The sequence below is a fragment of the Ctenopharyngodon idella genome, chromosome 3 (assembly GCF_019924925.1).
Source record: "Ctenopharyngodon idella isolate HZGC_01 chromosome 3, HZGC01, whole genome shotgun sequence".
Taxonomy (NCBI): Eukaryota; Metazoa; Chordata; class Actinopteri; order Cypriniformes; family Xenocyprididae; genus Ctenopharyngodon; species Ctenopharyngodon idella.
The window spans coordinates 55043440-55068446 of NC_067222.1; the positions used below are offsets into that span (position 1 = coordinate 55043440).

The window sequence follows — 25007 nt, forward strand, 5'->3', positions numbered from 1 at the left end:
CTTAAACTATCAACAGTATTAGACAAGGGACTGATGGAAACAGAGGGCTTGAATGCATGAGCAAATGAGATCATTGACAAGACACACCTGAACAGAATACTTTGAATCAATGTGTAACCATAGAGACAAACGGAGGAGAACTGAACTAATGAACAAACAAGGAGATTAACAATGAAACTCAGACATTAAAACAGATTACAAAAAAACTCAAAATGTGACGTATTAATAAATAAAAGTACATAAAACATTAAGTATGATCTGTATGTATCAATACACAACTCTGAGATCACAATATGAATGTCGGCAAGAATAAACTGAACTTTACCTGTGAGAAGTGAAGAGAGAATGATCAGTCCCAGCACACACAAATCACACTTATCAGACATTTTCTGTTTCTGCCAGTCTTTCAGTCAGAAAGATCTCAGTGGCCTGTTGCATGAAGCTACTTGAACAAACTCTGAGTTTCAGAGTAGGTTTGGAGTTGACAAATCCAGATAAATCCAACCTGGTTTAGATCAGGATCAGCTGTTGCACAACGCTCAGTATAAACTTTCTCTGTCAACTCAGGTTTAATCCAGTTTGCAAAGCGCGTGAATCTGAAAGTGTGACACGTGCGGCAAACAGCCAATCACACGGAACAAGGAGAACATCAGTTTGATTCACTTCTCGCGAGAGAGCCGCGCAATTCATGTCTCTTCCGAAGATTAAGAGATCGTTATGAAAAATATGAAAATAAACACATTTACAAAGCAGGAATAAACACTGATGCAGTGAAAGTTTGAGAAGGCAGCTGAAAGAAAATATCTGACTATATCAATGCATGTCAATCAAACAAATAGGCCAAATAATTAATATAGTTTCACAAAGAGCTCAAAAGAATACATGTAAGCTTATTCTGTTTAAAAGCTTTATATATTATGCATGTATTATATTTATTTTAATTTAAAAGCAAAGTTTAATATTTTCAATTAATATAATAGGCTTAATTATATGAATGCCATGAATTATTCATAATTTTAATTTAATATAAATATAATGAATAATTAACAGCAAATGTTGAGTAATTTTGTCTCTAAAATGTTTTCACTATAAACTGATTTAATTTGGAGCGAGAGATACAGGGGGAGTGGCTTTATTGCATCAGATACATGTCACTTTACTCACAGCTGATTGGTCAGTTTGGGTTTGTGATCTCTAACTCAGAATGAAAGCTGCCCTGGAGCAGGTTAGCTGTGTAGCGTCAGTTACCATAGCAATGAACCCGCTAAAAACCAATCCACCTTCATGAGCCCGAAAAACCAGAGTTTGCTCAAACTAATCTTGAACTTACCAGGGTAGAAACTGAAACCGGCTTTGTGCAACAGGCCACAGGTGTGAAACTGTGTTCACTTTGAAAAGCTCTGGAACAGAAAGTGTCCTGAACTGTACAGTGTCATCCGGAAACCAACCAAGTCCATAAAGAAGTAACATGTTTGGCACTGAACAGAGTGCTTTGAATGTACACGTGTCAGTTGTACACGATTAGGTTTAAACTAGGGCTGTCACGTTAACGCATTAATGCATGCGAGTAATTCAAAATTGACTCAGAGTTAAGCGCGTGCACCACAACTATGAAAAGCCACGATCAATGGAGCTCAGATATTACGATTCACCATGGCAACAGCACGTGACAAAATGATGTCTGCATAATTCTGAGTCAATGCAAGTTTAATTCTTATCACTGTTATAATATCAGAGGTGAAAACTGGTAGAATGGTAAGTTATTGAAGTAATATTCATTTTCATGGTATCCCACATGTATGGAAGCCCATTTCCGCCACTAAATAAAAAATAAAAACAGTAATTACGACTTTTTTTCTTTTTAAAGTCGCAATTGTGTGATATAAAGTCAGAATTCCGAGATATAAAGTCGCAAAAATTCTGACTTTTTTTTCTCGTAATTGCGAGTTTATATCTCGCAATTCTGACTTTATATCTCACAATTCTGACTTTATACAGTGGTGGTCAGAATTAATGGCACCCTTGATGAATATTAATATGGCCGACCTCTGCCTCGTGGGGATGTCTGGCATGGAATTCTTCCAGAAGGCTAGGATCGAGAATGTCAACTCTGGGAACCCATGATCTTTCCTCGGGGCCGTATCCTTCCCAGTCGACTAGATACTCCAGGTGACCACCACGGCACCGGGAGTCCAAGATGTCTTTTACCAGATACGCTGCTCCATCCTCCACGATGATTGGAAGGGGGAGTTCTTCGGCATCGCCAGGCTCTGTGGAGGGAAGAACAGAAGGGTGGTGAGGTTTCAACAGGGAGACATGGAATGTGGGATGAATTCTGAATTCAGGTGGGAGTCGCAACTGGTATGTGACCGGATTGACTTGGCGAATGAAGGCTCGAAGGCTTGCTTTGCTGCCGGATCCCAGGACAGAGACTTGGGCCTGCCACGGAGTAGGTTGGTAAGTGGAGAAGTGATGGTACTGTAGCCCTTGATGAACCTTCGGTAGAAATTGGCGAATCCTAGGAATCTTTGCAGTTCTTTCACAGTCACAGGAAGGGGCCAATCCTTTATTGCAGCAACCTTCCTCTCGTCCATGCGGACGCCACTGTGATCGATGTAATATCCCAAGAACTGCACTGAAGGCTGATGGAACGTACACTTCTCTGCTTTCAGGAACAGGTTGTAGTCCCTCAGGCATTGAAGGACCTCCGCAACGTGCTGGCGATGTTCGGCCAGGCTCCGGGAGTAGATGAGTATATCATCAATGTAGACGATCACGAACTTGTGCAGGAACTCCCAGAGCACCTCGTGCATGAAATCCTGAAATACGGAGGGGGCGTTGACGAGTCCATACTGGACTTGTAACTGGTCTTGGAACAGGGACTTCAAAGGAAAACATCCAGGAAAACAATGGTTACCCCACTTCAGGACATCTCCTGTCCGCCAGGAGATGATCGGATCATGCTGCTCTAACCATGGGCGCCCCAGAATCAAGTCAGATGTTGAATCCTCCAGAACCAGCAGATGGATCTCTTCCTGATGCAGAACACCGATCTGTAGTTTCAGGGGTCCCACCATGTAACGCACTTGACGGAGAGGACGACCCGTTACTGAGTGGACCTGGTAGACTTTCGGCGAACTGATGGTCCTGAGATTGAGCTGGCGACAGAGGGCTCCGGAGATGAAGTTTCCAGCTGACCCAGAGTCGATGAAGGCGTTAACTGGAATACAAACATTGGCAGCAGTAAGGTTGGCAACAATTGTGAGTGGATTTTGATGATTCAACGAGGGCAGAATGACACTCACCATAGCTCGCACTGGACGAGTGGGGCATTCAGCTCTGAAATGCCCAGGATGACCACAATGTAAGCATAGACCCTGGGTCAGCCTCCTCTGTCGCTCAGCTGGTGAAAGACGTGATCTGTCGATCTGCATTCCGTTGCTGGCTGGTTCTGGGGAGCTGACAGATTCGGGCTGGCGGAGGAAGGATGGAAAGAGTTGCTGGTTTTGGTGCTCTTCAATGTACAGCTGCATACGAGTGGCGAATCTTATAGAAAGTTGGATGAACTTCTCGAGCCCGATGGTATCCTCGTATGCAGCGAGATGCAACCGCACACGTGGATCCAAACCTTGACGATACCTGGAGATAAGGGCTGGTTCGTTCCAACCACTCGCTGCTGCTAGGGTTCTGAACTGTAAAGCATAATCAGAGACAGATAATGAACCTTGTTTTAAATCACATAGTCTCTCACCAATGGACGAGTCCCATGCTGGCTTCCCAAAGACTTCTTTGAAGTGACTAATAAAACTTGAGAGTGATTGCACGACGGGACTATTCTGAGTCCAAAGTGGTTCTGCCCAGCGGAGTGCTTTACCGTCTAGTTGCTGAATTATGAAGGCGACTTTCGCTTTATCGCCAGGATATAGGTACAGTTGCATCTCCAAAACCAGCGAACATTGCAGGATGAACCCGTTGCAATCCTCCGCCGAGCCAGTTTGGCCATGGAACTGGTGAACACAGACGGCGAAGAAGTGGCAGCGTGGAATGCGGAAGTGCTCGCTTGTGGTGCTGGCGTGGATGAACTGGTGAGAGTGCGGCGAAGTGCTGTTACCAGGTCTTGAAATGGATCTGAAGTGCTCATCGTGGTTGCTCAGCTGTGTTGGTCCGGTCTTCTGTTACATACAGAGGAGGTCGGAGACACAGGTAAGGTTTACGATGTTTATTGAGACAACCAGAGCAGTGAGCAGGTGAGTGAAGCCAGATAGAGTTTGTGATGATCGATGACAGAGATACTGATACTTGGTTTCTTCTAGGAGTCGTGGGTGGCGGATGGTCCTTGGAGCTGAAGACACACAGAGACACTCACGGGGGACAGGAGCTCCTTTTTGCAAGCTCCTTTTGCCAAGATAACAGCTCTGAGGCTTCACCTCTAATGCCTGATGAGTTTGGAGAACACCTGACAAGAGATCAGAGACCAATCCTTCATGCAGAATCTCTCCAGATCCTTCAGATTCCCAGCTCCATGTTGGTGCTTCTTCTCTTCAGTTCACTCCACTAATTTTCTTTAGGGTTCAGGTCAGGGGATTGAGACAGCCATGGCAGAAGCTTCATTTTGTGCTCAGTGACACATTTTTGTGTTGGTTTTGATGTTTGTTTTGGATCATTGTCCTGATGGAAGATCCAACCACGGCCCATTATTGGATTTCTAGCAGAAGCGGTCAGGTTGTTTTTTTATCTGTTGGTATTTGATAGAATCCATGATACCATGTATCTGAACAAGATGTCCAGGACCTCCAGCAGAAAAATAGGCCCACACCATTAAAGATCCAGCAGTATATTTAACCGTGGGCATGGGGTACTTTTTATCCATGTGTGTACCAAACCCATCTGGTGGGTTTGCTGCCAAAAAAGCTCTTTTTTTAGTTTCATCTGACCATAGAAGCCGGTCCCGTTTGAAGTTCCAGTCTTGTCTGACAACTGAATATTATAACAACTTGTGGTGATGTAGGTGCTGTTTGATAATTTTTTTTAGGCTTTCTGAGACTCAAGACTCAACTAATCTCTGCAATTCTCCAGCTGTGATCTTTGGAGAGTCTTTGTCCACTCAAACTTTCCTCCTCACTGTGCATTAGGACAATTTAGACACACATCCTCTTCCAGGTAGATTTATAACATCTTTAGTTGACTGGAACTTCTTAATTATTGCCCTGATAGTAGAAATGGGGATTTTCAATGCTTTAGCTATTTTCTTACAGCCACTTTCTATTTTGTGAAGCTCAACAATCTTTTGCTGCACATCAGAACTATATTCTTTGGTTTTTCTCATTGTGATGAATGATTAAGGGATTTTGGCTTTTGTGTTTCCTCATGTTTTTACTCCTGTGGAACAGGAAGTCATGGCTGGACAATTTCATGTTCATGATCACCCTGGTGTGCTAAAAAAAAAAATAAAAATGTAAATATGAATGGGAATATACTTCAGAGGTATTTCACTTTAAAAAAAAAAAAACTCTAGCGGTCCCAATAGTTGTGGCCAATGTGTTTTAGAGGAAAACATTTATTTCATAATGTGATTTCCCCCCTACTTTCAATTCTTTTCCTTCAATGAAAGGTTAGATTTTTGCTAATTTTATGAATTAAAGATCAAAAGGATAAACAATGCAGATAAAGACCCAGAGTCAAAGTTTAAAAAAATAATAAATTGAAGAAAATTTTACTTAAGAATAGTTTGCAGTTTCATCAGCAGAAGCCAGCTTCAAGTCTCACAAGGAGTTCGTATAGGCTGCTCTACGTACATTCACATTTCCACAACAATTATACTCTAACAGAGTCAACTAACTAAGTCATTACTTCAAGTTGAATGATTCTGATTGGCTAAGAAAAATAGACAAATTTGGTAATCTTCCACACATGGACAGATAGTCAGAAGCATATCTCTGTTCGTCACAATGATGACGAGGGGACCCTGGATTTAGGTACTGGATGTCCTTTTGGGGTCATGACATGGCGTCTGCTGGTCTCAAGCAGAGTGCCAGTTGTCCATCAGTACAAAGGACCTGCACAGAACACTTAGCACAGATACACATGTGTCACAGCTTCTTCAAGGTTGAAGTTGATCTGAGCTCTGCTCTGAGCAGGAAACTTTCCCAAAACATACTGATAACATGTTCTTTTCTCTCAGTGAGAGGTACAGACAATATTTTCTAGTGTTTGAAAAGGAAAATAAATGCTTTAACATACGTTGAAGAAGTTATTCAAATAATTTAACAGAAAGATAAATGTTGATTAATAACTTAGAAGATATGTAATGAAGCGGCAGTGGATACCAGAATCCACCCCTTCAGTCCCCCCTTAAAGGCCAATGTGGAGTCCTAAACACCACATCTGGTCTGACAATTAGGCCGCTTTAAAATTTAACATTGCTGACCCATGCTCCCCTGGCAGGTTACAATTTGTATAAAATAGACAATAGGTTTTCCCTTGAAGGACTTGACTAGAACAGAATATTCTACAGAGCACATGGTACATTATTGACCTTCAGTCCTTACACTTAGTCGTCTTTACATCAATCCTGGCTATTCTGTTTATCATCAAATTCCTTGATTACAAAACAAATACATATTTATTCTCTGGAAGCCAGGCTAAATGAGTAAGCACTGTTACTGCATTCCTGGCATGGGCCAGACCCTCAGTCACTCCTCAGATACTAAATACAGACATTGCCTGTAATCATAAACACCAGGATATATACACTGGTTTTTAGAAAACTATCATTTCCAATTCATTATATAATACAAGAAGATTGATCGTAAATCCACTCCTTTCACTATACCCCTTATAGATCATGTTTAAGATTAAAAACAAAATTGTGGTCTAACTCAAAAATAAACACTGAAAAATAAGACCCATCATAATCCATCTAAGTACTTTAAGTACTTTAAATCATCATTCAGTTTACAGTCTATAGACATATCATGTACTACCTTAATCTGCAGAACATCTTTTAAATCTTTTTTTTAAAAAAACCTTTAAAAATAAAAAGAAAACAAATTTACATGACCATTTCAATTATCATTTTCTATAAAACATAGAATTGTTACTTTTATGTAATAACCCTTTTGTTAAGATTTCTTTTCACAACAGACCTATTATAGCCTACAAAAAAAAACAAAAAAAAAACATAAATAACCATAAACCTAAACTTGATAATCTTAAAACATTTCATCAAAATGACATAAGCATCAAAACATATAAATTCAATTATAGCAACAACTTGTTTGTCTTGCCTGGGATATATCTTTATTGTCACGAATGTGGCTCCCTCGGCCCTTCCTCCGGACCGCCGGAGGGAGCCATCACCGGAATACTGATCAGTTGTCATTCGGACTACGTTTTCCATGGGCCCTCATTCCTGGGACTGATTGCACACACACCTGCACCGCATCACACTCACACTATTTAAGACACACACACACAAACAAACACATTTCTGTACATCTATCAAAGTGAGGACCGAGTAAATTAACCTGCAAAGTGAGGACCACCATTTCTGCTACAATTACAGATAAATGTATACTATATTTCAACACTAGTTGTGTCCATGATTCAAATTTTCACCTCAGCTTCTTAAAAAAAACAAAGGAAAAGAACCAGCATTTTACCAGCGGAGTGAGGACATTTTCATGGGGGCACTATTGATTTCATTTCTGACTGAATTATTTTAACTACCTTTAAGCTTGCATTTTTTTGTTTTAGTGTTGACAGCTCTAAGACATTATTTAACTGAACTAACTTCATCTGAATAATGACTTAGAGCTTCTTTACTGCAGCATCAAATTCTATTTACATCAGTGATCATTATTTTCCTGTTATCACTGTAAAGCTGCTTTGAAAAAAGCGCAAGAGAAAAAAAATAAGGTAACTTGACAATTAATGCAAGTTTCAGATGGAGGTTCATAAACAGTCTACCCAAACATTTGTTCAACTGTTCAATTTATTGATTTAATTAGATGAACCAAATTTTAGCAATATACAAAACTAACCAAAAGCTACAAATAAAACTGTAAGAGATGCCATCTCCAGTGACCAGCTCTACATTTATTTAATTTGTAAACGGATGGTAATCCCAAAAATACTGTCTTAACATAAAGGGAAACAGAACAACTGGATAGCAAGATGTTGAGCTTTTAAAACATAATTTTTAGAGTAACAATTGTATTGTAAACAAAGTTCTTAACGTCTTTCCAAGATCTTTCCTTCAGGGACTTTTCCTCTTCTAGGCATTTCATGCAGTCCAGTTTTCCAGGAACCCTGCGCTCTGCCATGAACTTTCCTAGATGTTTGTTAACTGCCCTTCTCTCTTCTTCACTCCATGGTCTCTTCAGGATTATCCTGGTTGTCTCTACAAATGACAAAGACAATGTAGATTGTGTAAACTTAAAAACAGAGACCAAACTGCTTTTGCTTGCACAGTCACAGAAAGTACCTAAATGTAGGGCTGCATGATTGTCAAAAATTCATTTCATCCTCAAAGAAACATTTAAACATCCTGCTGTTTCATAGCTTAAAATAAAGATTAAAAAAATCTGTGTCATGACCCCATTAATGTTTATGATAATCACTGAATAGTAAGGGGTCTAAAAAATATATATTAATTATATTATTTTTTATATATATATATATATGTGTGTGTGTGTGTGTGTGTATCATGGTTTTAAAAAAAAAGTGTCATGGAGAGTGGACACTTTTTTGAAATTATTTAATTGTTTATTCTCCTTACTCTGCAATAATAAACAAGCTCAAAAATAGATTGGCTACTAGAATTTAGGCTGCTCTATGTTAAATTTGAAACAGCAATAACTGGAACTGAAACCACATAAGAATGTAATAAAAGGAGTAGCAGGATTCAGGGAAAGAAAGGCCTTTACAGCATTTGCATCTTTCTGTGGATTTCTGCAAAAAATGTGAAATCAAAGCAGAAACTGCCTGAACTGTAAAAGTAATGGAAAGTAGGCTAAAACAGAACAGATGAGAGAGCAACTGATTTACCTTCATAACTGGACATTTAATTGTAACGAAACAGCCAATATGTGCTGAATCAAACAGTCACATGCTCTACAGACAATTAATCTATAAATGTTTTTTTTTTTTTTTTTTAAAACGGACTGTTTTTAAAGAATCAACCGCATTGTGAACCGTGATTTCAGAATTGTATACTGTAATGAATCATGAGATGTGTATTGTTACACTCAAATAATTGTTCTAATAATCATTGGATTCATCAATTATCAAAATTGTTATTTGTATCCCTATTGCTGAGTGATGACCGCAGGTTTCCCCTCTGTTTTTACTTTCTCCACCTAATCAAAACCCTGTAGCTCTGGCCTGCTTACTGGGGAGATAAAGGACTCTCTAAATCATAAATGCTATTCATCTTATGTCTTTTAATAGTTACATTTTAAATCTCTTTAAATTATTAGGTTTTACTAACATGCAAGCACTGGTGCTACTCGCTACTTTTTTGTTTAGATTAAACTTACTCTTTAGTTTCCCCTTCTTAGCCAGTTTTTCTGCTCTTTTCTTCATCTTCGGTGAGGGCCTCATGACTCGGCTCACTCCCTGACTGTGATCTGCAACAGACATGCATTAGTACCTGTTACTGTAAGTGCTGACAGTAAAATCTGACTACTAAAACCTCACAGAGTTCCCAACTTTAAGCACTTTAATCCTTGAACATTACAACACAGCTATAGGGGAGCTAAATGGAACCATGCAACACTGCAAGGTCTTCTATTGTGCCTCCTAACCATAATGTTTTACAAATAAGCTACATGAAATAAAAACAAGAGAAAGATTAAATGATCAACTTCACTGTTACATATCCTTGAATAGTAAATGTAAAACACTATTTAACTCACCATCTATATCCGAACCCCCATCCTCACTGTATTGGGCAGGTGTTTTTTGAGGGGAAAAAAGGTCAGAACATCCGTCTGAAAAACAAAAGGTGACACCTCAACTTCTAATCTTCAGGACACAAATTAAGATATTTGATGAAATCTGAGAGGTTTCTGATCCCCAAGAGAAAGCAACGTAGTTACCACATTCAAGGTGCAGAAAAGTAGCAAAGACATTGTTAAAATAGTCTATAAATATAAAATAGTTAAAACAATCTCTTCCCTGTTGGGAAAAAAAAAAAAAACAGCATTTGCTGTTAAGGTATGTTTTGAAGCTGGGATACTGGTTTGAGCTGGTCCTTATAAACCAGCTCAAACCAGCTAAGGACCAGCATAAACCAGCATCCCAGCTTCAAAACATATCTTAACAGCATATGCTGTTTTCTTCAACAGGGAAGAGATTGTTGAATGAAGTTGTTATTTTGGGGGGTTTTGCATACAAAAAGTATTCTCGTCTCTTCATAACATTAAGGTTGAACCACTGCAGTCACATAAACAATTTTAACAATGTCTTTAGTACCTTTCTGCACCTTGAAAGTAAGGTTAGTAAGGTCTTACGGGTGTAGAACGACATGAGGGTGAGTAATTAATGACAGAAATTTCATTTTTGGGTAAACTAACCCTTTAAGTGGTGAGACTTTTGTTTTTGTAATCAGGCTCTCAAAATATATCAATTTTGATTTATAGAGCCAATATATTGGTTATCTTCTTTAAAATGTAGAGAATTATCGGTTATCAGTATCGGCCAAAATTTTCAACACAACACAAAGTTTAAATGTAAAAACTTTAAATCTTACCCTCATCAACTTCTCTTCCTCTCTTCACTCGTCCTGTTTTTGTTTGTCTCTGTAAACCAGAAGTTAATGTGGGACTTTCACCCATAAAAGATAAAAAAATAAAAATAAAAAAAATAAAAACATTTTAGTGCTTGATTGTCTAAAGTCATAAGTACATTCTTTTGATTAAAAGAGCTATAAATGTAATTGTACTGCCCAAAAAGTCAATGGTGTTCTCTTAAAAATGAGTCCAGTGGCTAAAGCCAATACTTAAAATATACACAATACAACTGCATTGGCAATAAAACAGAGTGCATACATAACATACCACATACTGATGGATGAAGCGTGTTAAGGTCCTTCCCTCGTAAGCTCTCAGTGCCTTGCTCCATTGCGAACAGTAGCTTACTTATCTTGGCAATTTGATATGTTTTGTCAGTCTGTCTGTAAAAGTCATGGTGTACTCTGATGTCATGACCCATGAACCTTGCAACTTGCTCCAGCTCTTGTTCACTAAGGTCCAAGAGTTGGCAGAGTGTGGCAACCTGTTTTCTTAATTTAGTTGATCTTAGGAGTTCAGGGTTTTCTGCTTTGCTTTCTTCTGCATATTTACGCAGACAGTCACATCCACGTATGTTTGTCATTACACCAGGTCTTGCAAAGAGATAGGGATTTTCAGCAGGTACACCAGCTTCTTCTCTCCTTTTGACCAACAAATCGATTGACTCTTTCATTCTCTCCGTCAAGAAAACTGGAACCTTCTTTCCTCTTTTCCCCCTGATTTCTATGCGGGTTAATATCTTGCTTAGCTCCTTTTCTAATGGTGACAAGGTTTCATAGATGTCCTCATTAATGGCACTTGTGCTTGCTTTCTTGTAGATCTCAAGAGTCAAGCGTGATGCTTCCCCTTCCCGCCGCTTGTTGAAAATAATGACCTGTGCCAGAACTGTCTCGTTTAATGCCTTGTATGCTCGTAAACTCATTTGCTGTGTCAGTTCCTCTCTTGTTTCGTCTTCTACCATCCTGAGATGGTCTCTCAGAGCAATCACATTTTTTGTGAGGGGGATGTCATCTTCTTTATTCCATCTTTTTTCTTGAATGGTTTGGTGAGCGGTGATAGAAACGCTGTTCCTCCAGTTTTTCTCCAAGAGTTCAAATAATTTTTTTGCCTTCTTCTCTGTCAGATCATCATCATTCATAAGAGCCTGTCCAATCATGACCTCCACAGCCCCTTTAAGGCAGAATCCAATTTTGACTGCTGTTGAAGGTTTTCCATATTCATTTTTGCCTGGACTGAATTGTGAGACGCTTGGCAATATTGACAACAAGCTGAAATCTAGATGGTGCACACAAGTCCTCTAGACTATTGACAGTCTTGTCCATATCTTTAGCTACTAACATGAACCGGCCAAGCTCACGCATTCTTTGAGCAATGTACTGGTGCCTCGACTTCACACGGCCATGTTTTGCATATAGCGATTCACCATACTTGCAAATCAGAGAATCCTTTCTGATGTTAAATGAGACATCATCCTATCGCATGTTGTTAATGATCGCCTGACATCCATCTGAAGAAGCTGATATAGGAAGAAGGCATGCAGCACGACTCTGTACTCTTCCTTGTGTACTTTTTGTCTCACTTTTCACGTGTGATTTTTTTGGTTTGGCATGAGGACTGATGTCTCCACAGGTCCTTTTTGCTGAACATGCCGAAACAATATGGACAAGGCAAGTAATCCTTTACAGAAGCTTTATTGGAGGGCTGCTTCCATGTCACTATTTGTCCTCTGCCTTTCTCCAAAACTTCTGCATTATGTTTGAAGTCTCCTTTATTGCGCAGCTGTTCCAAAAGAATCTTTCTTTCTTTTGATCTTAATGGAAAGCTGAAGGCATATGCCACATCTTTGATTTCAATATGCTTTCTCTCCAAATGCCTTGAAATCTTTGTCTGTGCTTGGCTACAATAGAGGCAATAATGTTTTTTGTCCCATGCTCGTTTACGGTCTTCCCTTTTAGTACAAGTCTTTAGAGTCACAGTTGATTTGCCTTTATTTGCTTTGATCTTGAGTTGTTTATTGTGTCTTTTCACACAAGTTTTGGGGTTCTTTTGTTCTTTAATGGTGCATTTGCCTCTTATCTGATCTTTTTCGCTCCGACTTCTGTCTGATCCTTCAAGTTCCTCTTCACTGGACAGACTCTTATATGATGCATCTTTGACTGGGCTCAAATCTTCACTGCACGATGATGCTGTCTTGGAATCTGGATTGTAATCTGGATCTAATCCAGCACAGATGGATACTTCAGATTCCAAGGATTCACTCTCTGGCTCCTCATCTTCCTTAGCTTCTGACTGTAAGTTAAAAGAATTAATCATCATGAAATACAGTTTAACTTTATAGAAACACTTTACCATAACTAATATACCATAATTTTGAAGAAGGACTATATGAATTACTGATACTAAATGAGATCAATTGTGAATGTGTATTATAACAGTACATTACCAAATTGACACACGGGTTAGCAGGCATATGACATTTTAGTTTCTTTTGCTGAAACATTTCAGTTGCAAAGGCAGCTACAAACTCTGTAAACAAGTCTGTAAAACTACACTGCAGCCTAATTGAGTAGTTTTAACAGGGTTCCCACTCTTTTTCAGAGATCATTTTCCAGGACATTTCAAATTTCATGATGATGGGAATAAAATATAAGGATCACATATTCACAGCCTAAAGTAATATATTCCTCTCTCCTCTCTTAAAAAACATACATTTTATGGCTATAACCTAACTATAAAATCAGAAATACACCAAATACACACGTCTGGTTCACTATCCTGCTAGAGAATCTCCTTAGACATAATGGTTTTTATACTCTACAAACTGTATATTCTATCCCCTTCACAATCACAGAAAACTTTTGACATTTTTACATTTTCAAAAAAAACATTTAGTATGTTTATTAATCCATTTCCCCCATGGGGACTGCTGGCTGGTAGATGATCTCAGGTTTTACTATCCTTGTGGGGACCATTTGGTCACACACACACACACACACACACACACACACACACACACAGAGCTTCTGAAGGTAAACTCTTCACTTTATTTTAATGAACACATTATAACGACTGCCTAGGCCCTTCTTGTTAACCCAACTGCAGTCTCCAAAAAAATAAAAGGCATTATAAAAAAAATAGTTTGCAAAAAGCATCTGTCCCAAACAGACTAAACAACAAATAAATGTCCAAAATATTTACTGCATTAAGCTCCACAGTATCCTTGTGAATTTTTTTACTGTTTGAGTTGGTTCAAACTCTCTTGCAACTTTTCCAAGCTTTGTTTTAGAGCTACTAACTCCTCACTTTTGTCTGCGACACTTTTTCAATAGGCATTTGATTTTGACAGTAAGGTGAAGTCATGCTTTCTCTCTGCCCTGTCGGCCATTTCATCTGCCTCTTTCTGCATGGTTTCAATGCTATGCATTATTTTTTGTCTTTTTGCATTGACATTTGCAATTTCTTGGTGCAGGTCTTTTCTTTTCCTCTCATTGGCAGTCTGGTCTCTCTTTTTCTTTTCATCCTCCAAGTACTGCACATATCTCATCCTTGCTCCTTTGCAGTGTGAGACAAGATTTCTTGGCAGGACTTCATGTAGTGGCTGTCCAGTATTAAAAACATTTTGTACTGTGCAAGAACCTCATCACACTGAGGTGCAGTGTACCAACCAGCATTGAGCAAAACTTGCAAGAGTTTTTGAAACATTTCTCTTGAATTATCTCTGTTTGCGACCATGATCACAGGTGCCGCACAGCTGGGTACATTAGGGGACTTCTCTCCATCATTTTCTTGCAAGACATGGAAAGGAAGGAGACACATTCTTTTTTGAACAGCTGAATTTTTACAGGATGTTCCTTGAGGTTTTCAGATGCTTTTTCTAAAGCTTGCTTTGTACCAAATCCAATGTCAAGCTGGTTGAGTGGTACATGGTTTGCTTTGTCTTGAGGATCTAGTTTCAGCAGCTGGAGAGGTGTCTTTAACTTTTCCAGTTCTTCCCTTTTGATATAGCATGATAGCAAGTCTCTCATGGTTGACTGGAGCTCCTTTGCTAAAAAAGGGACCATTGGGGCATCGGTCTGAAATTTTTCCAAAAATGGCTTCAGCTGTCTAGCAACAAATGCAAAAAAAATGGAGCTTGGCCACAAAAAAAGGGTCTGCAGTAGCCTCCTTTACTGTGCAGTATGATGCTGATGATGGAACTTTGCTTTTCGGAAGTTTCCTGTGACTGTTGATGTATGTCTGCACTGCGGGCCAAATTTCGATTGCTCTCTCTGCAACTGCCAAGTCTTCTACCCATCGATGAGCACAGAACTTCAAAGGAAATGTTGATGTTTTGGTCATCTCAATGAAATCCTCACGTCTGGCTGGTGAGTCATGGAACAACTGCCAAAGAGCCCTCAGTACATCTCCCACCTTCCAACCTGTTTCTTTCTCTCCACTTTGAAAGCTTCCATGCACAACATGCAAAGAACAGCTTCCCAAATTTAGCAACTTTGATGCATCAGGGTCTGATTGGCTCTTGTCTTCTTGGAACAGCTTCAAGAATTTCCAGTTGACCATAGGGCCATCCATTGAGATCTGCAGGAGCTTCTTGGGATCAAGTGGTGAGAGGGTTTTCTTAATTTTCTCCAAAAGCTTCTCTGCCTGAGTATGTCCCATAAACTCTGAATCAAAATAGCGCACAGCTACTTTCTCTTCACGATCACACCAGTAACGGACAATAATATCCATCTGTTCCTTCTGTGTCACTTTATTCAAGTATTCATCAAATGACACAACATAGCATTGTGCCTTCCTGACATCTTTGATCAACTCCTCAAGCCTCAATCCAACTCCACAAGCCAAAGGATAAAAGGTAAGCAGATTTTGTTGCACCACATGCAAACCGTTTGGCAATTTCACTGTCTGGGAACATTTGACTAAAAATGACTGACACATCAGAGCTGGAGTTGAATGAGTAGTGTGACCTGACCATTTTGATTACCCAACGGATATCCGCTTCAAGCACAGCTTGACTTGAAAAGAACTTTGACAGTGTTGAGCTGCCTTGTTGGCCTGAGCATGTTGCCTCTTCATTTGTATTGGACACTTGAAAAGCTATGCTTCCCTGACAGCCACTTTCTACATCTACAGTGGTTGCCTGTAGGTCTTTGCTTTGTCTGCAAATGTCCTGTCCTCTGCCTTCAGAAGTCATTTCCCTGAGAAAATGTGTAATTTTTGTCTCCTTTTTCATTTGTGTAGCAACTTTTACATGGCCTTGTCCTCGTTCATGACTCTTGAGTGCCGAGAGACCCATGTTACCAACATCAAAAGATTTCTTGCAAAACTTGCAATACGCCCTTTGCACATCTCCTGATACTTCCCCTAGCCAGTCCCTGAACTGGGGATCTTCTTTCCATTCCTTCTTAAACTTGCACTGCCTCCCTGACATTTGTCTTGCTTATTTCTGTAATTTAAGATCAGAAGTGTTACAGATGCAATGAAGGGTATAAAGCACCTTTACATGTTCTATAGCTTTATTTTTATTACCATCTCTTTTTGCATCCTATCCTGTTCTAATTTTGTATCCGGTCATTGTACTTTATTGTCTTTTCTTTTTTGGAAAGCACACATTCTTTATTTATTTTAAGTTATGTTATATATTCATATTATATTAACCAACTATTTAATAAAATGACACCAAAAATCACTAGTAATAATCTAGTGTTTTAATAAAATATCAACAAACAGTATATCACAATTGTATAAATAATGCAACAAGTTTAATGTTTTAAACTAAATACAATTTAGAATAGAAAGAGGAAAGGTAAGATGCTTTAAAAATTTAATTTAACTCTTACCACCAGCAGGTGGCAGCAAATAACAGTCTTAATGAGTGAATCATTGGAGTCACTCTATCAAACGATTCATTCAAAACGCTTATTCATTTAGGAATGAAGAAAAGACGGTCTTCATGAATGGGTCATGAATCGTTTCTCAAACGATTCGTTCAAAAACGAAGATATGAATCAAAAACGCAGATTCATTCGGCAAAGAAACGCCACTGTACTGCATGTTGCTCAGAGAAACGTTCTGCTCCGGCAATGTTTGGAACTACTATGGTTGGTGAAACAGAGCAAACAGACAATAGGAAGGAAGTCACTTATATTGACGTCTTGTTTAGTGAACTGTTGCAGAAAATCAGTATCACGTTTGCAAACGTGCCTTTATTACGTTTATATAAGTACTATTACCATGGGACTGTGCCATCGACCTGCTGCCTGGGGCTACTCTACCCAAAGGTAGAGTTTACCCATTGTCCATCCCGGAACAAAAGGCCATGGAGGAGTACGTCCAGGAAGCCCTTAAGCAATGGTTCATTCAACCTTCTACATCCCCTGCTGTTTCAAGCTTCTTCTTTGTGGCCAAGAAGGACGGAGGCTTGAGGCCATGCATCGACTACCGCCATCTCAACTCCCAAACTGTGAAGTTCCGTTATCCCCTTCCTCTGATCCCGGCTGCTCTGGAACAGCTACGTGGAGCTCGTATCTTCTCCAAGCTGGACCTGCGGAGTGCTTACAACCTCATTCGCCAGGGGAGATGAGTGGAAGACTGCCTTCATAACACCATCTATGAATATCGGGTCATGCCGTATGGCCTGTCCAACTCTCCCTCCGTGTTCCAGAATTACATGAATGAGGTGTTCCGGGAGTACCTCCAACAGTTCGTGATCGTCTACATCGATGATATCCTCATTTACTCCCGGAACCTGGCCGACCATCGCCACCATGTCTCCCAGGTCCTCGAGAAGCTACACCAACACCACCTCTATCTCAAGCTGGAGAAGTGCGAGTTCCACACCAACTCGGTCCAGTTCCTGGGATACATCATCGACCAGCATGGTAACCAGATGGACCAGAGGAAGGTGGAAGCCATCCGCAACTGGCCAACACCCTCTACCATCAAGGAGTTACAACGATTCCTGGGCTTTGCAAATTTCTATCGACGCTTCATTCACAATTACAGTCTCCTCAGTGCACTCCTTTCTTCACTCCTTAAAGGCCGGCCCAAGTCTCTGTCCTGGACTCCATCTGCCCAAGAAGCTTTCAAACAACTCCAAGAAGCTTTCCTCACCGCCCCGATCCTGATCCATCCTAATCCAGAGCTCCCGTTTGTCGTCGAGGTGGACGCATCCTCCACTGGGGTCGGGGCGGTGTTGTCACAGCGGCAGGGTGATCCCCCATGACTCCATCCATGTGCCTTTTTCTACAAGAAGCTATCCCCGGCGGAGCAAAATTATGACATCGGGAATAGAGAACTACTCGCCATCAAGTTAGCTTTGGAGGAGTGGAGACACTGGCTGGAGGGAGCCAACCATCCGTTTGAGGTCATCACCGACCACCGGAATCTGGAGTACCTCCGAGAAGCTAAAAGACTGAATCCTCACCAAGCTCGCTGGGCTCTCTTCTTCATGAGGTTCGATTTTACAGTTTCCTACCGTCCTGGAACCAAGAACTGCAAAGCAGACACCAACTATATCAACTATATCAACCCGAGCCAGAGAATCCTGACCCTGAACCAATCCTCCCTCCCGCCATGCTCGTCAGCACTATACAGTGGGCCATCAACCAACAGATAACCCAAGCTAACGCCTCTGAACCTGCTCTGCCGGGAGGTCCTGAGGGGCCCTCTATGTTCCACCAGCCCACCGTCAGCCCCTCATGGACTTAGCTCACTCCTCTCCAGGCTCAGGACACCCAGGCAGTTCACGTACCCTCTCGCTTTTGTGTCAACACTACTGGTGGCCGTCCATGACCCAGGATGTCTCCCGACACATCAAGGGATGCTCAGTCTGTGCCGTTGCCGACACTCCTAGGAGGCTACCAGAGGATAAGCTGTTACCTCTACCAATACCTCATCGACCGTGGACCCACCTGGGCATCGATTTCATGACTGATCTCCCACCATCAAGCAACTTCACCTGTGTGTTCGTCATCATGGATCGATTCTCAAAGGCCTGTAAGCTCATACCCCTCAAGGGTCTTCCCACAGCTCTGGAAGTGCCCAAAGCTCTATTCCACAATGTATTCCATCATTTCGGCATTCCCGAAGATATCATCTCTGATTGGGGGCCACAGTTCAGCTGTGGTTCCAGCTGTCAACCACTGGTTCCAGCAAAGCGAGAGAGTGTGGGACTCAGCACATGTCCATCTCCAGCAGGCAGTTCGGAGACATAAGAGACATGCGGATGCCAGAAGAGGCCCTACTCCCTAATACCAGCTGGGTCAGAAGGTGTGGCTATCGACGAGGGACATCCGTCTCCGACTGCCCTGCCATAAGCTGAGTCCCCAGTACATAGGTCCTTTCACCATACAGAGGCAGCTCAACGAAGTCACCTACCGACTCAACCTTCCTCCACAGTACCGTATCTTCTTCCACAGATTCTGGTGACGATGCGGTACCTCCTCCTCCCGACCTGGCCGAAGAGGAGACTATCCACCGGGTGCAGGCGATCCTCGACTCTCTGACTATGGCCCAGAGGAATGCTCCATGGTAAATCGTCACGACATCCTCGACCCCTCGCTCCTTACCCAATTCCATGCTTACCACCCAGACCAACCTGCTCCCCAGGGTCGAGGTAGACCCCGTTGTCGTTGCCCCATCCAGTCGTCAGGAGCCGCCCGTGGAGGAGGGGGTACTGTCACAGAGACCCAGCTAACGCCCACCAACACTAACGCATCGTCACCAGATCTCCACACTCCGCCCACTCGTTCACTCTCCCCTGAGTACTGATCACGAACACCTGCACCTCATCATCACGAGCACTATAAAGACTCTGGTCCCCCACTCTTCATTGTCTGGTCTCGTCAATACACACCTGGACTCCTTACCCGCTACTTACCTGTGTTATCCTGCTGTCTCCTCTCCGTCTCCTGTGTCCTGTTCTCCGTGTTCTCCAGCCGATCCTGTAAAGACATACCCTTGATTACTCTTCAGCTAAGTGACTGTATCAACGTGCTTGCATATCTACTCACCCATTTGACTGTTGTCTCCTATGTTCGTGCCTCTGTTCAGTAAACACCTGTTAACTTACCTCTCTGTCTCTGTCTGAGTCTGACACATGTTTTATTCAACCATTCAACTTCTATGAATGAATGATGAAAAAAAAAAATTATTTTACAGAATATTTTTAGCATAATTAATTATTTCTTATTAATTTCATGAAGCACTTCTATTGTGATGATATGAGAACTTGAAACAGACTAAGAATCAAATTTTGAATGTCTCTGTAGTGGTTGTTCATGTGGTTTCATCTAATCTAATGGTGATGATATGAAACTGTATTATTTGATTGTACAGATCTTCCCCGTGTTGTTCCTGTGTATGTGTTTGGATCAGTCGGTGTTGTTTTACTGAATGCTGCTGCACTGATGACTGAACTGATACTGAAAACAGGTGAGTGAACACTTCAACATCACACATTATATAGTTACATTAATAGAGCTGCATATAAACCATGAACTTTGTGGTGAATAATACATATCATAAACTAATACATCATTTTAATCTGAACTGAGTGAGTGGTAATATCTCACTGTGAGGCAGAAATCACCTTCATCTCAAAGATAGTATTCTCATTTCCATTCACATATTTTAATTTGGAGCAATAATAAGCCTTATAATCAGCTGTTCAGGCTGTTGGCTGGAACACAAGTGTCTACTGTAAATGAAATACTGTTGATTATTTTCATCCTCAGTTAATGGTGAAGGTGCAGTTGGAGATCTGAGGATCGTCGTCTTTTCCTCTGAATTCCTCTTCACTTTATTTCTGATGATTTTGCTGGTATTTGAACCCTGTGAGTATTAATTACATTCTCTTTAGGTGTTTTGGTGCCTCTCATATTTGTTTGAGATTTTTATTTTCATTTAAAAATGTGACCAATCATCTGTCTTTTCAGGAAATAGATGATCAGATTTGAGTTGTGATTACTGATGAATCTTACACTTGTGTTGATTGACTGTTTGATTGAACTGAGACACTTGAGCTTCATCTGATTCACTGACAGCTGCTCACAGTTTACAGCAGAAAACACTCCTTATATTACTCATTCACAGCCACCCTTTTACTACTATTTATTTTGGTCTTTGAGGACATCATTTTTATAACGATTCTGACTCATTACCTATGGTGCTGTTTGTTCAGTCATTCTAAACTAAACTGAAGCCCTCAGTCTTCAACACTCACTGAACACATCATTAAATTCATTCAGATGTTTCTAGACTGGATATTTAGGGTCATTAGTTTCTGCCTGTGTATACCTGGTTTGTTTCAGTCATGGTCATCAAGGTTTTACTATTGTTGAGCACTCTTGCAATTTTGTTTTCTTGTTTTTTGTACTGGTCACGTGTTTTGACTCTTGCTTGGTTTTGTACTATGATTCTGGATATCCAAATAAAGCTGCACTTGGATATTACTAAAGTCTCAGAGCAATCTGTGACAAAACTAATCTGGTCTGGGGCAGGCTACCTGTCAGGCTAAGCTGAGCTCCTCTAACACTGACCAAAGGGAACGCAATGATATTACTGCTGACTCTGTCACATACCATTATTTGACTTTATTAACCACTATCAGTCCAAAAATAAAAGTATACAGAAAATGCAACTTAAGGGCTGCTTAAGAATAGTGTGCACGTCAAATTATCTCGACTCATTGAACCTGGGTCAAATTAGTGGGATTGTGTGAACTTAAATGGTCATTTATGGAACCACTTTAGCCCCGATTGATTTGTTAGGTTATTTCAAGTGAGGTTTTGGACTGTAATCCCCATTTTTCTAAGCACACTTCATGAAACATGCCTCAGGACTCATCTATTATCCAGTCTGATGTGTTTTAAATCTGATCAGCAGCTAAATAATCCTGCAAATCTCTTTTCCTTTTCTGTCTCTGAACTCACAGGGATCAAACCATGTCTACAGTCAAGTCAGGTTGGTATCATATTTAATGCATTATATATATATTTGCATACCTTATCACAGCTGAAGTGAAACAAATGCAATATTAATACACAGATGTTTCAGAGACATTTTCATTCAAAACTTTATGTACTGCTTACAGCGTCTGTTTCTACAAGAATAAAGTTCAACATAAGCATATATTATTTAAATACCAATGTAGTGGGGTCTACATTTTTTATTAGTTTTATTTTGATAAACATGACACAATATAACATTGTGACTACATGAAAAGAGCTTTAACTGTTATAAAAACACAGATTTGTGAGCATTAGTGGAACTGAAGGTTTCAGAATAACTATGAAACACACGTGATCGTTGTCATGCGGTGAATCCGGCCAATCGTGGAACAGCTGTGTCGTCATCAGAGCTCGTGCAGCTGCTCTTGAGAAACTGCGATGGCTGAGTCCACCATCTGCTCTCAAATCGCTCTCACTGTACTTTGAAGCCTTATGTCACAGTCACATGGCATCGGCGCTGTCTCACGTCGGACAAAATTTATAACCGGCATGTACTGCTTCAAGACAGATGCAAATCTGTCTGTCCAGCACTGCATGAAGTCAAAAAAGCCTAAACTGAGCAGTATTCAGCTGGTCTCAATATGGCCACCATGAGGGAAGAGAGAAAACACCTTATGTGGAAATAAACAGTTTCTTCCTGACTGTACATCATTAGATTTGTATATAATTTAATATAATTTGATTTGTCAAATGCTTATTATTTTCTTTTAATGTAAAATTACTGACTGCACATTTAAATAACTGTCCAAAAAACAGAAATACATTTTGTGAAGATCTGTGTAAATGAACTGTTTTGTCAAGATCTGTGTAAATTAACTGTTTTGTCATGAACACAGAAGCCAATAAAGTCTCGTCAAACTCCAGCCACTGGATCAAACCAGAACCAGAGCACAACAGAATCACATGAGATGAATCCTATACTAAAGGAACGAAACCAAGAGACTGGTGGGAGTGACGTGACGGAGGAAACTCGGCCGGATTCAGTGGTTTCACAAACGTGATCGACAATCAGAGAAAAACACTCCTGAGTTCAGTCTCATTCTTCATTTGTCATTGAGACAGTTTTTTCTAATGTACGTTTTCTTGGTTTTGTAAATATCTGTAAATATGTGCAGGATGTAAACTGAGACTCCATCAAGATGAACTGAGAGAAAAATCAGTGTTAGAATTTTAACTGTAAGAATCTATTGAGGTTTGAGTCTCACAGTTCAGTATCATGATATCAGTAAATGTTCAGTTCTGTATGAGGGGCCGTACAAGCCATAATTCATTCTGGCACTCTCACACACATACATTCTCCTTTCACACACATACACTTTTACTCTCACACACATACATTCTCCTTTCACACACATACACTTTTACTCTCACACACATACATTCTCCTTTCACACACATACACTTTTACTCTCACATACATACATTCTCCTTTCACACACATACACTTTTACTCTCACACACATACATTCTCCTTTCACACACATACACTTTTACTCTCACACACATACATTCTCCTTTCACACACATACACTTTTACTCTCACACACATACATTCTCCTTTCACACACATACACTTTTACTCTCACATACATACATTCTCCTTTCACACACATACACTTTTACTCTCACACACATACATTCTCCTTTCACACACATACACTTTTACTCTCACACACATACATTCTCCTTTCACACACATACACTTTTACTCTCACACACATACATTCTCCTTTCACACACATACACTTTTACTCTCACACACATACATTCTCCTTTCACACACATACACTTTTACTCTCACACACATACATTCTCCTTTCACACACATACACTTTTACTCTCACACACACACATTCTCCTTTCACACACATACACTTTTACTCTCACACACACACATTCTCCTTTCACACACATACACTTTTACTCTCACACACACACATTCTCCTTTCACACACATACACTTTTACTCTCACACACACACATTCTCCTTTCACACACATACACTTTTACTCTCACACACACACATTCTCCTTTCACACACATACACTTTTACTCTCACACACATACATTCTCCTTTCACACACATACACTTTTACTCTCACACACATACATTCTCCTTTCACACACATACACTTTTACTCTCACACACATACATTCTCCTTTCACACACATACACTTTTACTCTCACATACATACATTCTCCTTTCACACACATACACTTTTACTCTCACACACATACATTCTCCTTTCACACACATACACTTTTACTCTCACACACATACATTCTCCTTTCACACACATACACTTTTACTCTCACACACATACATTCTCCTTTCACACACATACACTTTTACTCTCACACACATACATTCTCCTTTCACACACATACACTTTTACTCTCACACACATACATTCTCCTTTCACACACATACACTTTTACTCTCACACACACACATTCTCCTTTCACACACATACACTTTTACTCTCACACACACACATTCTCCTTTCACACACATACACTTTTACTCTCACACACACACATTCTCCTTTCACACACATACACTTTTACTCTCACACACACACATTCTCCTTTCACACACATACACTTTTACTCTCACACACATACATTCTCCTTTCACACACATACACTTTTACTCTCACACACATACATTCTCCTTTCACACACATACACTTTTACTCTCACACACATACATTCTCCTTTCACACATACACTTTTACTCTCACATATATACATTCTCCTTTCACACACATACACTTTTACTCTCACACACATACATTCTCCTTTCACACACATACACTTTTACTCTCACACACATACATTCTCCTTTCACACACATACACTTTTACTCTCACACACATACATTCTCCTTTCACACACATACACTTTTACTCTCACACACATACATTCTCCTTTCACACACATACATTTCTACTCTCTCACACACTTACATTCTCCTTTCACATACATGTGTAAATTGTGGGTTGTTTTTAGCCCAAGGGCTGGATAAACATAGGACAGAACACAGGTTGGGCTAATTCTACCCAGCATAAAGGTTTTTTTTTTTTTATTAATTACTTTTTTCTATGATATTGTTTATTTAGTACTTACAGATTAAATTATCTAAACCAGTGGTTCCTAACCTTTTTAGCCTCAAGTACCCCCACAACTCCATCAATAAGGCTC

At 40.2% G+C, this 25007-nt stretch overlaps 2 protein-coding genes across 2 annotated transcripts in view; both read left to right on the top strand.

The window, feature by feature from the left end:
- The window catches only part of LOC127508802 (gastrula zinc finger protein XlCGF57.1-like), a 119073-nt gene that overhangs the window by 10087 nt on the left and 83979 nt on the right, over positions 1–25007 (top strand). The gene's annotated exons all lie outside the window — the stretch shown is intronic.
- On the top strand, positions 17029–24952 carry LOC127508787 (uncharacterized). The gene is made up of 4 exons (XM_051887159.1): positions 17029–20225; positions 20528–20626; positions 21727–21755; positions 22639–24952. Exon 4 carries the CDS (start codon positions 23019–23021, stop codon positions 24795–24797), a length of 1779 nt encoding a protein of 592 aa, XP_051743119.1. The 5' UTR covers positions 17029–20225; positions 20528–20626; positions 21727–21755; positions 22639–23018; the 3' UTR covers positions 24798–24952.